Source organism: Neomonachus schauinslandi, chromosome 4, assembly GCF_002201575.2.
Source record: "Neomonachus schauinslandi chromosome 4, ASM220157v2, whole genome shotgun sequence".
Taxonomy (NCBI): Eukaryota; Metazoa; Chordata; class Mammalia; order Carnivora; family Phocidae; genus Neomonachus; species Neomonachus schauinslandi.
Window position 1 is genome coordinate 44,850,694 of NC_058406.1, and position 15,241 is coordinate 44,865,934.

At 45.6% G+C, this 15,241-nt stretch overlaps 1 protein-coding gene across 1 annotated transcript in view; it reads right to left on the minus strand.

Annotated features, from left to right (window-relative positions):
• Positions 1–714: 714 nt before the first annotated feature.
• Positions 715–15,241, minus strand: part of C8B (complement C8 beta chain) — a 37,955-nt gene continuing 23,428 nt past the window's right edge. The window contains exons 10-13 of the mRNA XM_021683944.1: positions 13,465–13,628; positions 5,506–5,659; positions 3,343–3,411; positions 715–1,159 (exon numbers count right to left, since the gene is read on the minus strand). Coding sequence (XP_021539619.1) covers positions 1,008–1,159; positions 3,343–3,411; positions 5,506–5,659; positions 13,465–13,628 — 539 coding nt within the window. The 3' untranslated portion in view covers positions 715–1,007. The remainder of the gene's footprint in view (positions 1,160–3,342; positions 3,412–5,505; positions 5,660–13,464; positions 13,629–15,241) is intronic.

The window sequence follows — 15,241 nt, forward strand, 5'->3', positions numbered from 1 at the left end:
TCCTTCCTTCCTTCCTTCCTTCCTTCCTTCCTTCCTTCCTTCCTTCCATTTCCCTTGCTCTTTTCTCCAGCTCAGGACCTTCTCTGGGCACCCACTCATGTCACAATAATTCAGCTCTGCCCCAGAACTCGTGCTTTGGACACGCACAACTTCACCCTTCCTTTGCTCAGCATCAAAGGGAGCTGAGGAACCAGGATCCACTCTCCTCAGGATGCAGCAGGTGGAGGCTGTCAATACCACACACACACACACACACACACACACGCACGCACACACGCACACATGTTCTTCTACATTTTATTTCATAAAAAATTCTTGTCAGTAAGCCCATTTACTGAGAGGAAGGGAACATGACAGTTAAGAGTCTAAACCCCTGGAGCCCAAGTGCCTGGGTCTGCAGCTCAGATCTGCCACTTCCTAACTGCACAACCCTGGACAAGCCACCTAACTGTTCTAAGTCCCAGCTCCCACAGCTGTTGGATACACAGCTTGTAAGGCTATCATGAGGCTGGAATGAATTAACACACTGAGCACCGTGGCGAGCATCGTCATCATTCAATACATATTCACCGCCATTGTCAGTGAATGAGACCATGCAGTCTTCAAGGGAGGAACAACTTAATATCTACGCACTGATTCACTATTGGGCACCTACTCTGTGCCAATCACTGCTAGACAATAGGACGTCAGTGTGAACAACTTCTAACAGTTCCTGGCTAGGAGTGCATGTGAGTGGAATAAAACTAGACAGATGAGCCAAGTGAGCTTTACCAAGATTCTTAAGCCCTTAAGGAACCCATAGTTTATGTTTAACTCACTCTTGGTTCAAATCAATATGCATTTTGCAAATAACATCTTTATTTCAAACACCCTGAATGGCACAGCCCTCTACCCTCGGGCTGGCCCCAGGTGGGAGCTGGTATGCGGTAACTGGGCCTTAGCTCCTAAGGGCTCAGAGCTCTTGCGGTGTGTAGCCCACAGCAGTATCTACTAGGAGCACTTCTTCCTTAGCAATTAAGTGTTTCTGAAGCAGGGCCCAAGCAGGGACTGCCTCCATTTTGAGGAGGTGGATTTTTGCACTGCCTTTGTCTTGTTTTATGTCCTTCAGAACACGGAGACCAGTCTGACCAGCAACTCCACCTCCCATCAATGGCGACATCTAGAAGAAAGAAGGTCAGCGGACATTAATTAGCCCTTGTTACACCTGGTGCCCTATGGAGGGGTGGGGCATATAAGCCAAAACGCTTTGGAAGTCTGCTCTCATCTCCTCCCTCTAGTCACCTGTCCTTCTTGCACACCATTGTACTTGCCATGCTCCCTTCTACCACAGGGCCTTTGCAGATGCTGTTTCCCTGGCCCAGAATACACTTTCCTCCTCTATTCATCTGGTCAATCCCCTTCAACCTTCAGATCCCCATTTAAGTATTGTTTCTGCAGGGAAACCTCCCTGACCTCTAACTCCCCACCAATTCTTCATATTTTAAGCTCTTGGGGGCATTTTATAGCAGTTACAACTAAAAGTTTAAAAGTGTTTATGGGACAAATTCAAATGATGTAGGTCTTTCTTGCTAAACAGTAGTCCCCATGATGACAGGATCTATACCTGATTTGCTCACCACTGAACCCTAGCACGTAAGCCGGCACATAGGAGGCCTTTGGTAAACATCTGTTGAATGACTGGCTCTCAGCTTCATCACTTCCCAGCTACAGGATGCTGGGTAGTTTACTTCTTGTCAGTGTATAACCTAGGAGCTCTGTGATCTACTGTGAGCATCGTGTGTTATATGAAATAGTAACGAACAATGCACTCTCCCCTCCCTGACACTTGCCTTTCCCTTGAGGATTTTTTGGTCGTTGATGAGATTGACAAGTAATTGATTCCATCCACTATGATATATCAGGTGTCTGGCTGAGCCTCTAATGGACAGTATAATTCCACATGCATTTCTTAGTATCTCTGGGCCTGCCCACTCATAAAATGAGAAGGCTCCAGTAGGAGGTGTCCAGGGTCTCCTCCAACCAGGAGAAAAATCCTATGGTTGTGCACTACACTCTGGAGGTATAGCACTGTGGGGGGCCCGGTGGCGATGTGGCAGGGGCTGGGGTGGGTGAGTTAGAACAACCCTGAGCATTTCACTGGGGAGAACAGTGCGGGCAGGAGTCAAAAGCAAAGGCTGTGGCAGACACACTGGACCCAAACCTGTGGTCCTACACTTATTCTGTAACCACTGGGCAAGTTCATTAGTGACCCCCAGCATCTCAGTTTCTTCATCAATAAAATGGAGATATTGATAGTACCTACTTTGTGATGTTGTGGTGAGGACCAAAGGATCTAATGTTGTAAAATACAAAGTAACACTGTTCATTTTGCTTTAAAACAAACCAACATTTATTTTGCTCTTACAATGTGTTAGGCATTATTCTAAGGGCTTTATATATGTTTCATGAGAAACTCAAGACAGCTCTAGAAGATAGTTCATATCCTCATCTCCATTTTACAGATGAGGGAACTGAGGCACCAAGAGGTCACGTAAGTTGTTAAGGTCACAGTTACTGAATGATAGAGATGAAACTCAAACCCACTGAGTCTGAGCACTCAGCAAGGTGCCCGATACATAGTAGTACATTGTTTTTACTGGATGTGTTGTTTTCCTTTTTTAGCGGTATCACCAAAACGAAAAGAACGGGAAGGGAAAGAGTCAGGGGTGGGGGATATTGAGAACTCAGATAATAAACTGGACAAAGAATTTGAGAGCTGGAAAGGATCTTAATGATAGCCTAGTCTTTTGTTTCTTAATTCAGCCCCTACCACTGAGCAGCAACTACGCTGGGCCACAGGGACACAGAGATAAATGGAACATGATCTCTGCTTACACACATAGGGAAGACAGACACACACAATATCCAAAATATAATATGCTAAGAGCTATAATAGGCATATGTTCAAAGTGCTACAGGAGTGCATAGGAGGAATTAACTAATTTTACTCAGGGGGGGAGGGTTAGAACTTTTTTTTTTTTTTTTTTTTTTTACAAAAGAGGGGCATCTGTGCTGGATTTTGAGGGCTGAATAAAAGCTCAGTTAAAAAAAAAAGAAGAAGGTAAGCATTCCAGAATGATTCAAAGAAACGACTTGCAAATGCCATGCACTAATAGTCTTGTGACTCGAAACACTCTTAGGTATGAAAACAATGAAATATAAAATCAGAAGCCAGGATGGACCTCAAATTTCATAGTACCCATCTCCCAACCCAACATCTCCAATGCTCTTCTTGCCCTTTTGAATTATCCTCTGGAATTCCCTAGATTTCCCTTTTCTGACCAACTCTCAAAGACTCCTTACTTTTCTCATGGGTGACCTCGCAGGCTGTTCCCTGGAATCCAATAGGACAGATGCAGTCACAGCGTGATTCTGTAAAGACAAATTCAGAGAGAGTGTGAATCATACCATGTGAAACAGAACCCCGAGTTCAGCCCTCCACATCAAAGTGGTGACACTTTGCTATTAGATTAAAATAGGAGAAACATTTAGTTGAACAGTTTAAGAGAAGAAGGTTCAGGGCCAAGAATACCTACTCCTTCCTTGAGGGCCTTCTGCTCATGAAGGGTGTTTATTGCCATCATGGGGAATCACACGGCATTGCTGAGGAAAATTACTCGTGAGCTGACATTTGACCCAGCCTTGTAAGTTTCCAGTTTTAAGAAGCTACATTACTGGTCACTGAGGTCACTGGTCATTGGTGCTCAGTTTCACCCTGGGGCATTTAATTGTCCAGCCTTCCTAGTAATGGGGAACTCACTGTCCTCATAAGTTTCATCCCACCTTTGGCCAGTTCTGACCCTTTGGAAGTTATTTATGTTAACCCGTAACTTCTCACCCAAGAGTTACTCTCATCTGGATCACACAGAATCCCTTCACAAGATTATCTTTTCTAAGGCAGGCCCAGGAACACCCCAGTCTCTGGCTTCATATTCTCCTTCACACCAGTGCACATCCTCAGATGGGCTCCAGTTCCCAGGTCCAAATTTCACACAGAGTCAAGGGGATTTCAGCAACCCTCGATCAAGACCTTGAGCTGATGGGCTGACCCCACTTCTTGCTGACCACATCCCCACTTAGGTGCCCCCATTCTGATGGCAGAACTTCCCAGCCTTAGGCTCTCACTGATCTCTGCTTTGCTCCCACCCACCCTGTCCAAGAAGCTAGACACATACTCCTCAGTCTCTGATGGGAATGGGGTTTCTCCTGTGTCCCCTCTGTTGAGCTGCTCTATCCACATAGGTTCTGCCCTAACTCCAGGTGGCTCCCTCCCTGGGTGGGGATCTGCTGTACCCAATTGCTCCTGATACCTTATTTTGGCTTCCTGCTGGACTGGACCTTTCCTCAGTCATCACCACTAAAGTGTAAGATCCCAGGCCTCAGACAACCCCAAATTTGCTCTGCCCATTGCAGTGACCCCAGATATGGCCCTTAAAGTTAGGAATCAAGTTCAAGTGGCCCATCCTTGCTGCCACTCCCTCCAACCGCCTCCCGTCCCCCATCCCCCAATCTTCTCACCATGTACTGGTCAGGACGTGCAGAGCCCAGGGCCTCTTATTCGGCCCAGAGAGGTTTCCCAAGTCCATTCCCACCCCTTGTTGCAGACGGCACATTCTCAGCCTGCTCTTCTGGTTTTATGCTGCTGGAACCTAGGTATTCGGGCGGCCAGAGTAGCATGACCTAGTTGCCTACATTCTGACTTCTTGGGAAATAGACTGATACTTGTTCTAATGCTCGGTACACTTCAGTGTAACTCTTTGGTCAGGTCTAGCCCTCCCACTAGTTTATAAGCTAGTGAAATCATGGATCCCATGTGCCAGTGAATTCAGCTGTAGATCAGCTTCTCAGCCCTGACTCCACAGTGCAATCATCTGGTAGGCTTTTTCAAAGGCCAATCCCAGTGATTCACTTTAATTGTTCTGGGTGAGGCCCAGGATTCTCCCCTGCAGCCCAGGCTGAGATTTGCCGTGGAGGAACATCATGCTCTTTGCCCAGGAGTTGCACCTGAGCACTGGGGGGGGGGTGCCCTTTGTCCAATCCCACCTCATTGTGCTCCAGGGAGGTGGGGACTTAAGCAGTTATGAGTCTCAGCCGGGCTGCAGATTAGAACTACCTGGAGAGGGTTCACCCGTCCTGATGAGGGGCCTTCTTGAGAGTCACATAATCCAGGTGGGGGCTCGAGCATCAGTAGCTCTGAAGGTCTCAGGTAGTTCTAATGTCTGATCAGGGTGGAGAAGCTCAGTTTAAGAGGCTCCAAATGCCTAGGGGGTTCTTTTTTCCCCTCTGACAAAATGAAGAGGGCTTTATGACAGTCCTTGGGGCCTCCAGAAAAGGACTAGGGATTGATGTAGAACTCTTCTTGAGATACCCTGGAGGGTATGTGGATTCGATGACGTGTTCTGGCCCCAGCACCAGCCCCTCCAGATGATGTCTTCCACAGGGACACCAACTGCCTGGAAACGGTACCTTTCAGGACAGGGACTCCATTCCCTTGACAGGGAGCACAGTGGCAGGGGCTGACTTCCTTCTGGAACTCCTCCAGAGCCCGCTTCATGTTCTGCCTTATTGTGCTGGAGTAGGCAAAGTCCGTGGCCGTCACCAGTTCATACAGAGGCTCTGCCTGGGGAGCAGAAAGGCATGCATTTCAACAGAAGACAGTCATCAAACAGAAGGGCAAAGCAAGGTTTCACAGGAATGAACAAGGGGCCGGGGCATGGAGACAAGTGGATTCATCTGGCACTGGATGGACACCCAGTATGTAGATGGATGTCCCATCCTCAGTCTGTCCCACCCCACCCAATATCCACAAATAAGCTCATTTGAGTTCAGGTCAACTCTTACTGAATACCTCCTAAGTGCCAAGCATTAAGCACAGGTAATGAGTAAAATAAAATCCACAGGAATCCAGAGAGAGAGAGCGAGAGACATAGTAACAGGTACTTAGAGCACAGCAGTTATAGGCATGTGTGCAAACTTGGAATGGGGGCAAAGGAGCAGGCGGTTAATCTGTCTTTGGTGGGGGAGAGGAAGTGATTTCCAAGCCGCTCTTTGAAACTATTATAGGAGCTTTGTCCCAACATTGCCTCCCCCCTCCGCCCAGTAGTTGGCAAATCATTCACATCACGCAAGAGCCACCATCATGAAGCCTTTCCCCGAGCTCCAAAGTTCACAGAACCACTTCCCACCAGGAAGTGCTCAGCATACAATCCAGTGCTCATCCGATACAAATTCTATTTGCAGTCATTCATTTTTTTTCATGAGTTGAAATCTTTTTTCCTTCTTGAGTTAGAAGGTAAGCTGCTGGAGATCAGGGCTATATACTGTCAGCTCTGAGTCTCTGGGGTCTAGCCCCAAGTGTCGTGAGAACAGCTATTAAAAGTGTATGGGCAAGGCGCCTAGGTGGCTCAGTCAGTTAAGTGTCTGCCTTCGGCTCAGGTCATGATCCCAGGGTCCTGGGATCGAGTCCCACGTTGGGCTCCCCTTGCTCATGCGCGTGTGCTCTCTCTCTCAAATAAATAAAATCTAAAAAAAAAAAAAGTGGATGGGCAAATGAATGGGGGATGGGAGGCCTCATCAGGGCCACAGCAGCTGGCCCAGAGGAGAGGGGGTGGACAGCAGAGACCTAGACGCAGACAGAGCGCTGCTGGTCTCCCGTGGGCAGGGCGTGTTTTCACAAGAGGAAGCCACAGACGAGTGTGGTGGTGCTGACGGGCTAGGAAAAGCCAGAGGTAAAGTGCAAAGAAGTAGTTAAAAATGTTCAGAGCCTCTTGGCCCTAGTTTCAGCTCCAGGGCCAGGTTCCTCTCCAGGTTTTGTCTGTGATCCTGCCCTAATCCAGTGCTGGACAGTTTAGGGTCTAAATGCAGGCAATCATGCCTAATAGAAGCCTCCAGTGGGAAGAAAATTGCTTCCATTTCTTAATGCATCTGCTGCTGACCTTCACTCCAGTGGGCAAAGCAAGGCCCCTTGGTGGTCCCATTGTCTCACCGTTTTGCGGTCAATGAATTGATCCAGAGGCGGTTTACGGAACGGTCCAGCCTGCTGGCCACACGTGGGGGAGGAATGGGAGGGAAGTGGGGGCGGGGGTTGCTGTTCACGAGTATGAGCTTCTCGGACAATCTGCATTCCCTGCCGGAGCACCTTGAAAGGCTGCCTTTAACCCCCCAGGCATTCTCCTACCAGCACTGAGATTGGCTCCAGGAGAGAGAGCAAGTCAGTGGCAGAACCGGAATAAATGTCGGAGACGTGTATTGTGCGCCAGAAGCCGGGGCTGGTGGTTGACAAACGTGATTCCACTCCATCCTCACAAGGTAGCAACTGTTAGCCCTGCTTTCAGATGAGGTTAAGTGACTTGAACAACATCAAAGAACTCGTTAACTAGTATTGCCAGGATTCTGACCCAAAGCTTTTGCTTTTCCAACTAGTTCATGATAATTATTGATAAAAATGGCTTGACTCTTCCCATTTCCAATTTCTGTGTCAGTGTTCTCCAAAGTTTGCAGACTGCGGTTTGCCTTGGGACCGAGCAGCAACTCCTAGACCCCACAGCTCCCTTTTAATTCTATGGTAGTAGGGCATCATTGTCCCTTCTTTCATTTGCTGCCCCCCCATCTTTCTTTCTCTCTTTTCTCCTCTTCTTCCTCTCTCCCTCCCTCTTTCTTCCTTATTTCTCCCCCAAATACACAGTCTTACCTACTCATATTGACCACGGGTCCTAAGCACACTTGCCCATGAGAAAATTTTATTTATCATTTTCGGCAAATGATAAATTTGCTGAATTTGCAGCTGATCAGTTGGTAAGCAGTGATAATCACACCTTTCTAATGGTGTGACCATCATACCTTTCTAAAGCAACATACTCAAAGATTCTGGAAAGGCAAATGACTCTGACCAAGAGAAGGTTTAAGATACAGAGGTTGTGGTAACATTACCTGGTAAGATAATGTCAGACTTGGGCTGTTGGACTCACTACTTATTAAAGTCCATGCAGTTCCCTGTAATGGACCCTGGTAATCACCATTCTTCTTCTTCTCCTTTATTTTATTTTATTTATTCTTTTTTTTTTTTAGAGAGAGAGAGAGAGCAGGGGGCAAGGGGCAGAGGGAGAGGGAGAGAGAGTATCCTCAAGCAGATTCCACACCCAGCATGGAACTTGATGCAGGGCTCGACCTCACAGCTCTGAGATCATGACCTGAGCCAAAATCAAGAGTTCGGACGCTGAACTGACGGAGCCACCCAGGCGCCCCAGGTGATCACCATTCTTAATGATAACAAATAATTATTGCACTAGCAGCAGTGGTTAGGTGCCAAACTAAATACATACATGATCTAACTTAATCTTTACAACAATCCTATGAGGCAGGTGGTCTTCTGTAGCCCCATTTTACAGATGAAAATGCTGAGGCACAGAAAATTTAAATGGAGAGACCAGAGTCACACAGTCAGTAAGTGGCAGAAAAGGATTTGAACTGTTAGCATTGTGGTTTGTGTCCTTTCAGTGTATGTTTTTGGATAGTTAAACGGGCAGATATTTATACCAAGTTGGTGGCATAAGAAAAGTGCAGTTGTGTTTTCCACTTAACCTCACTTAATATCCTATTATGAGCATTTTCCCATGCCATTCAATATTCTCTGATAAAATATTTTAGGGCTGCATAGAACCCTGTTGTACGGATGAATGACAAGCTATTCACCTCTTCTCTTGTTATTATGTCTTTGTTTCCTTTTTTCTTTTCTTTTGCTACACAAATAACGTGAAAGAAGGCATCGTTTTATGCATACATCCTTACCAACTTTTAAAATGATTCCTTTAGTTGATTATTGCGGCTGAAGTTATTGGATCAAAAGCTACAAATGTTTCTAATGTTCTGGATATAGATGGTTACATTCTTTTCCTAAACTGTTGTATCAACTTCTCTTCTCATCTCATTTTATACAATGTCCATCTCATCTCTCTCACTGACATTGAGCATTACAGATTTTTAAACATTGTCAATTTGATGTTGTTACTTTGATTTTCATTTTTTATTCCTAGAAAAGTGCAACATTTTGCATATATATTCACCATCATAGTTCTGTAAGTTGTCTCTTTCCTTTGAGATGTGCCTTTCTTACAAATTCTATCATTCCTTGTACATTAAGGATTTCATCTGTGGCAAAATTATTTTGTTGGTGTGTTATCTGTCATTTAATTATATTCATGGTTTCCTTATTTGAAATTCAGAATTTATTTTGGTGGGTGAGATCCAACAGCCCAAGTCTGACATTATCTTACCAGGTAATGTTACCACAACCTCTGTATCTTAAACCTTCTCTTGGTCAGAGTCATTTGCCTTTCCAGAATCTTTGAGTATGTTGCTTTAGAAAGGCATGATGGTCACACCATTAGAAAGGTGTGATTATCATTGCTTACCAACTGATCAGCTGCTTTTCTTTCTGGGTACATAGCAGGGCTGCAATCCCCTGACATCCTTAAGGGTAGGTTTGCAGCGTGACCTGTTTTGAGCAGTGAGTGGAGGGAGGGTCCTTTCCAGGGTGAAGCTTTCAGGACAGAGTGAGGTCACATTTCCCCTTCCCGTACCACTGCTGTGGTGATCTTGGGAGCACATTACCACATAAAGCCTCCATCACCTGGGTCCCTGAAGAGCACCGCCAATAGTCCCCTCCTTAATATGCTTTGGACATGTTGTGTGATTGAGAAATAAACTTTTGATGTACTAAGCCACTAAGATTTGGGACTTTTTTTTTTTTTAACTGAAGCATAACCAAGTCCTTCCTGACCTCTACGTGAGCACCATTCACAACTATATCTTTTCCTTCTACCCTGGGCAATGCCTAAGCTCTGTATAATAGCATCTCCATCAGCCTGGACGTCAGACCACAACCCAGCCACCCTGACTACTGATAGAAATGTATGTGGATGGTAGAGGAAGTGACTAGGATTGCCAGTCAAATACAGAATGCCCAGCTAAAGTTGAATTTTAGATAAACAACCAATAATTGTGTAGTATGAGGATGTCCCATGAAATATTTGGGGGATGCTCATACTAAAAAGTTATCCATTATTTGTCTGAAATTCAAATTTAACTGGACATCCTGCATCTTCACTTGCCAAATCTAGCAAACTCTTTTTGTGATTCCTTTAACCATTCAGAATGTCTTTGGGATTTTTCCTCTATCAGTGACCTTTTCATTGGTCCCTGAGCTTTGCCTTCATGACATCATGGTTGTCACTCCACTGTCTTTAAGTCATTTAGTGTTGCAAAGAATTCTAAGACCAGGACAACTTTTATTTTTGTAAGATATGTTTGTTTCTAAAAGTAAAAAAAAAAAATTACTAGGATGTGTTTCAGTATTGTTTTGTTTTCAGTACTTTTGCTTACTTTTCAATGAGTTCTCCATTTTGTGTTATCAGCTCAGGGAAGTATCTCTTATTATGCCCACGATTAATGCATCTTCAAATTTAATCTTGTCTCTTTCTCAGGAAGAAGTCTTTGAATTTTCGATTTCTCCTCTACTCTATTTCCATCATATTTCTTTTATGTCATTGTTTTAATCTCCTGGTCTTTTGCTTCTACATGATAAGAACATTTTTATGGCACCTTCCATATCACTGACTCAATTTTCTGCAGTGTCAATTCTGTTCTTTACTGTTACCAATGTAGGCTTTCATCTCTTAGAGTCAGCTACTTCCTTTCTCATCTGATGAGTTCTCAATAGCTCAGCCCCTGTTTTTGACTTCCTAAATTCTTCATTTTCTTAAATCTTCTTATAATCACAAAGCAAACACATTCTAAAATTTACTTCTATTTTTCTACTTTTTGATGGAGGCTTGTCTTCTGCATCTTGAATGTAATTTCAACCTTTTGTCTTTGGGACTCTCTTTACATGTCACTGCTATTTCTTAGCTCTTTGAGCAAAGAGCCATTTCTCTGAGTCTGGATTTTACCAGTAAAGAGTGGGAGTGGGCTCTTCAGTGTTCTGCTTCCCTGCACACCTGGCTCCTATAGGAATCATGTTTGGGGGTCTCGATCTTCAAGAGTGGTTTATGGGTGTAACCCCCAGCCAACACTCTGTGTCTAGGAATTGCTGATCCAGTGGCCTCTGCTGTCCTGGAAGGTAATCGTTGCTCCAACTACCTGGTGAGCTGGCTCTGCAGAGAATTATGGTGAGCTAATGTGAAGCTGTCTGCAGTTTTCTCTTGCCAGAAAGAGTGCGTGCAAGAGCGGGATGCCCAGAATGTATGTTTCCAACTCAGGTCCAGGACTTACAGAGGAACAGCTATGGACTCTGAGAAACAAACTGAGGGTTTTATAGGGGTGGGGTGTGGGGGGATGGGTTAGCCTGGTGATGGGTACTAAGGAGGGCATGTACTGCATGGAGCACTGGGTATTGTACAAAAACAACGAATCGTGGATCACTGCATCGAAAACTTGTGATGTATTGTATGGTGATTAACATAACATAAAAAAAAAAAAAAGAGCCTTCAGTAGTCTCCCCTCCTCAGCTCCTGAACACATCTCTGACTCTTTCATCTTTTCCCCCTGTCAGCCCACACAGCCCTTCACAGAACTACACTTAAAGTGGATACTTTCCACTGTATCACACACAGGCTGGGAAGCCACTAGCCTTTGGTAGAGCACTGCACCTCTGAGGTTATTTGCAGGCCTGACTGAGATGTTTAACATGCTAACGTGCCCTACCTCTCTGCTCCCCTCCCTCTCTCTCTCTCTTTCACGCACACACAAACTCACACACACACATACCCCCCATATCATATCACATGCTTGGCACCTGACATTCCCAATGCCCAGTCTGGCACATCCAACCGCTTCAGGTGGGTAACCAAAGAAAACTCCACTAATTCTCAGTTTTAGAAACAAAGATGCAGGCAAAATATAAGTGACAAGTAAAGGCTGGGGATCTATTTTTCCCTTGAGCTCTGTTTACTCCCATGCCCATCTGTGATACCAAGCAACGTCACCACACCATCAGCCAATCCCAGATTTCTCTGGAGCTGCCTACAACCTATGGCTGACTTTATCCTCCTCGGCCTGTCAACGGCTGTACCCTAAATGTCACTACTGAACACACAGCAGAGGAGAGGATTTGAATGGCAGCCTTCTTGTTCTGCAGAAACTATGCATTTGACATACAAGTAGAGACACTGTGGGAGGCTGCCAGGGTTGGGAACTGTAGAGCCTCCCATCAAGAGCTCCAGTCTCTCATTGCCCCTCCTGGGCAGCAAGACTAAATCTCTGGGGGCAGCGGGGTGGGGGGTGGATGCCAGACAACCAATGGCTATACAGACAATGGCGAGAAGAGGATGGCTGAGGATGGAACGTGGACACCGTGCAGAAGTCCCCACAGACAAGGACCCACTACTGCTGATGTGTATGACAGTCCTGTTCGAGCAAACATCTTCTTAGTTTAAGGTTGCAAAACTGCTCTTGTGTGGGTGACAGATGGTTGGGATCATCAGTTGTTATTCACTAAACCCACAGGAATATCTAGAGGGGAGGGAAGAGGTCAAACTCCCGGGTCCAGACCTCATGGAGACTCTTGAGCAGCCACAGAAGGATGCAACCTCTGTGACCTTGATTTTCATCAGCCACGTAATGGAGATCAGCATATGCGATCTGCAGACTCGTGAGGATTAGATGAAATAACGCTCCTAAAGCCCTGGGCAGAGTGTCATGAATATAATAGGTGCTCATAACGTCAGTGATCATTGTGAGGTTACCACCCTGTCCTGTAGATGGTCGTGCCTGGATGTGTCTTACTGCTCGGCACACACCATATGCTTCATCCTTACCGCCTCCTGTGTTTTCCTCCAGTGTCTTAATTCCTGTCACATCGCAGGAACTTAATAACTATTTGTTGGTTGAATGAATGAAAACTAAAATAAAGAAATAATGGAAAGAGCGATTCTCTGATGAAATGGAAACAGTATCAATTTAACAAGGCTGGAATTAGAAGCTGATGGTGAATTTCCTTTAGCAACTTGGGGGGCCTGAATGGGAGGGATGCAAGGGTCTCTAGCTGGTGCTGAACAGTATATTGTAATCAATCCATTCCAGATAGATTATCCACTATAATGTGTGTGCCTCAAGATTGAGGCGTGGTTCTTAATGAGCTCTGTATCCCACACCCTGGCTCCCAGTGGCCCCTCATAAGCTGTTTTCTGAAGAGAGGAAAGGGTGGGTAGAGCAGCTGCCTAGCTGTACCTTAGTATTTTTTAAAGATTTTATTTATTTGTCACAAAGGGGAGGGAGAGAGAGAGATAGGGCACAAGCAGGGGGAGCGGCAGAGAGAGAAGGAGAAGCAGTCTCCCCGTGGGGCAGGGAGCCCAGGACCCTGAGATCATGACCTGAGCCGAAGGCAGACGCTTAACCGACTGAGCACCCCCAGGCGCCCCCCAGCTGTACCTTAATTTTGATGATGTCTGGGTTGTACTGCACCGCATCTCCCCACTCCTGCATCAGGTCTGCCGTCGGCAGCTCCTTATAGGCCAGGGTGGTGATGTGCTCACTGGCTCCTCCTCGCACAAGGACCACCAAGTCATCCACCATGGTGTTTCTCTTGTTTCTGTCTGGAATGGACCCAGAGACCTGGCATGTCAAGGGATCCACTTCCACACCTTGGAATTTACTGCCACCCAACCAACAACCTAATTACCACAATATTTATTAAACTCATCCTGGAGGTGCCGGTGGACGGGATGGTTTCCCGCCAGTGAGAAAGTCATGGCGCAAGGGGCGGAATGCAGCTCTCAGTCATATGGGACCCAAGTCGGGGGCAGGACAAGGAAGGGACATCTATAGATGCCAGTCACTGAGTCTATGGAAGACAGAGAGCTGATGGACAGATATAGATAGATAGATGATAGACAGATAGATGATAGATAGATAGATAGATCATAGATAGGGTAAGTAGGTTAATAGGGAGATGAGTTATTGATCATTAATGTGCCAGCCAGTAATCTAATTGTCGTACATGTATTAACTCACTTTTTGCAGATAAGAAATCTTAGGCATTAGGGGTGAAAAGGTTTATCCAGGTAGTGCTGTGAAGCTCTAAGCTATGGTGCTTCTTTGTATAGGGTAACAGAGGCGGGAACATTTGTAAAGTCTGGGCTTCACATGTGATAGATACCCATTAAAGAGTGTCTACTAGGAAATGATTATTATTTTGACTTCTCGTGGAGTTTCTGGGAAAGCCCTCAATCATATCCTTGAGTCCTTCCCATTCTAATCTGTCCATGTACCCAATGCCAAACGAGGTGGTGTCGGGTGACCATTCAGCCCTGGGCCTGCAACACCTGAGGACCATGGAGAGGGAGATTATACGCTGCTGGTAGGGGTGTACAGTGAGTGGTACAAGCGTCTCAGAAAAACAGCTTTGCAGGAACTAGTCCAGAAAAAGCACAGAGTCTACAACCCAACAATCCCACTCTTGGTGCATTCCCTGAGAAACCCTTGCACGTGGGTACCAGATGGCTTCGTAAGAATGGTCACAGCCCCAGTGATTGTACTTGCTCGCCACAGGAAGTGACCCAAATTCAACAGCGGCATGGACAAAGACACAATATTATATTCATACAATAAAATACTATGCAGCAATGGAAACTAACTATAGTTATACACAAAAACATGATGTTGGATGGAAAAAAAAAACAACCAACACCCAGAACCGAAAAGATTACATTCTATCCGTATAAAGTTCAAAAACAAGCAACAGGGGCGCCTGGGTGGCTCAGTCAGTTAAGCATCTGCCTTCCGCTCAGGTCATGATCCCGGGGTCCTGGGATCGAGCCCCGCATCGGGCTCCCTGCTCGGCAGGGAACCTCTTTCTCCCTCTGCCTCTGCTGCTCCCCCTGCTTGTGCTCTCTCTCTCTCTCTGTCAAATAAATAAATAAAATCTTTAAAACAAAACAAAACAAAACCAAAAACAAGCAACACCAAGCTGTATTGGTTAATGATATATACGGTGGTAAAACTATTAAGAAAGGAAGGATGTGTTTAACACAGAAGCAAGGATGGTGTTTTCTCCAAAAGGGAGGGAGGAGTTGTAGTTAGAAGGGTTCCGGCGTCCTGGGCAACGTTCCATCTAGTGACCTGCACGGGGTGGGGGGGAGGTACTCTACAAGTCTTCTTAATTTAAAAAAAATTTTTAAAGATTTTATTTTTAAGTCATCTCTCCATC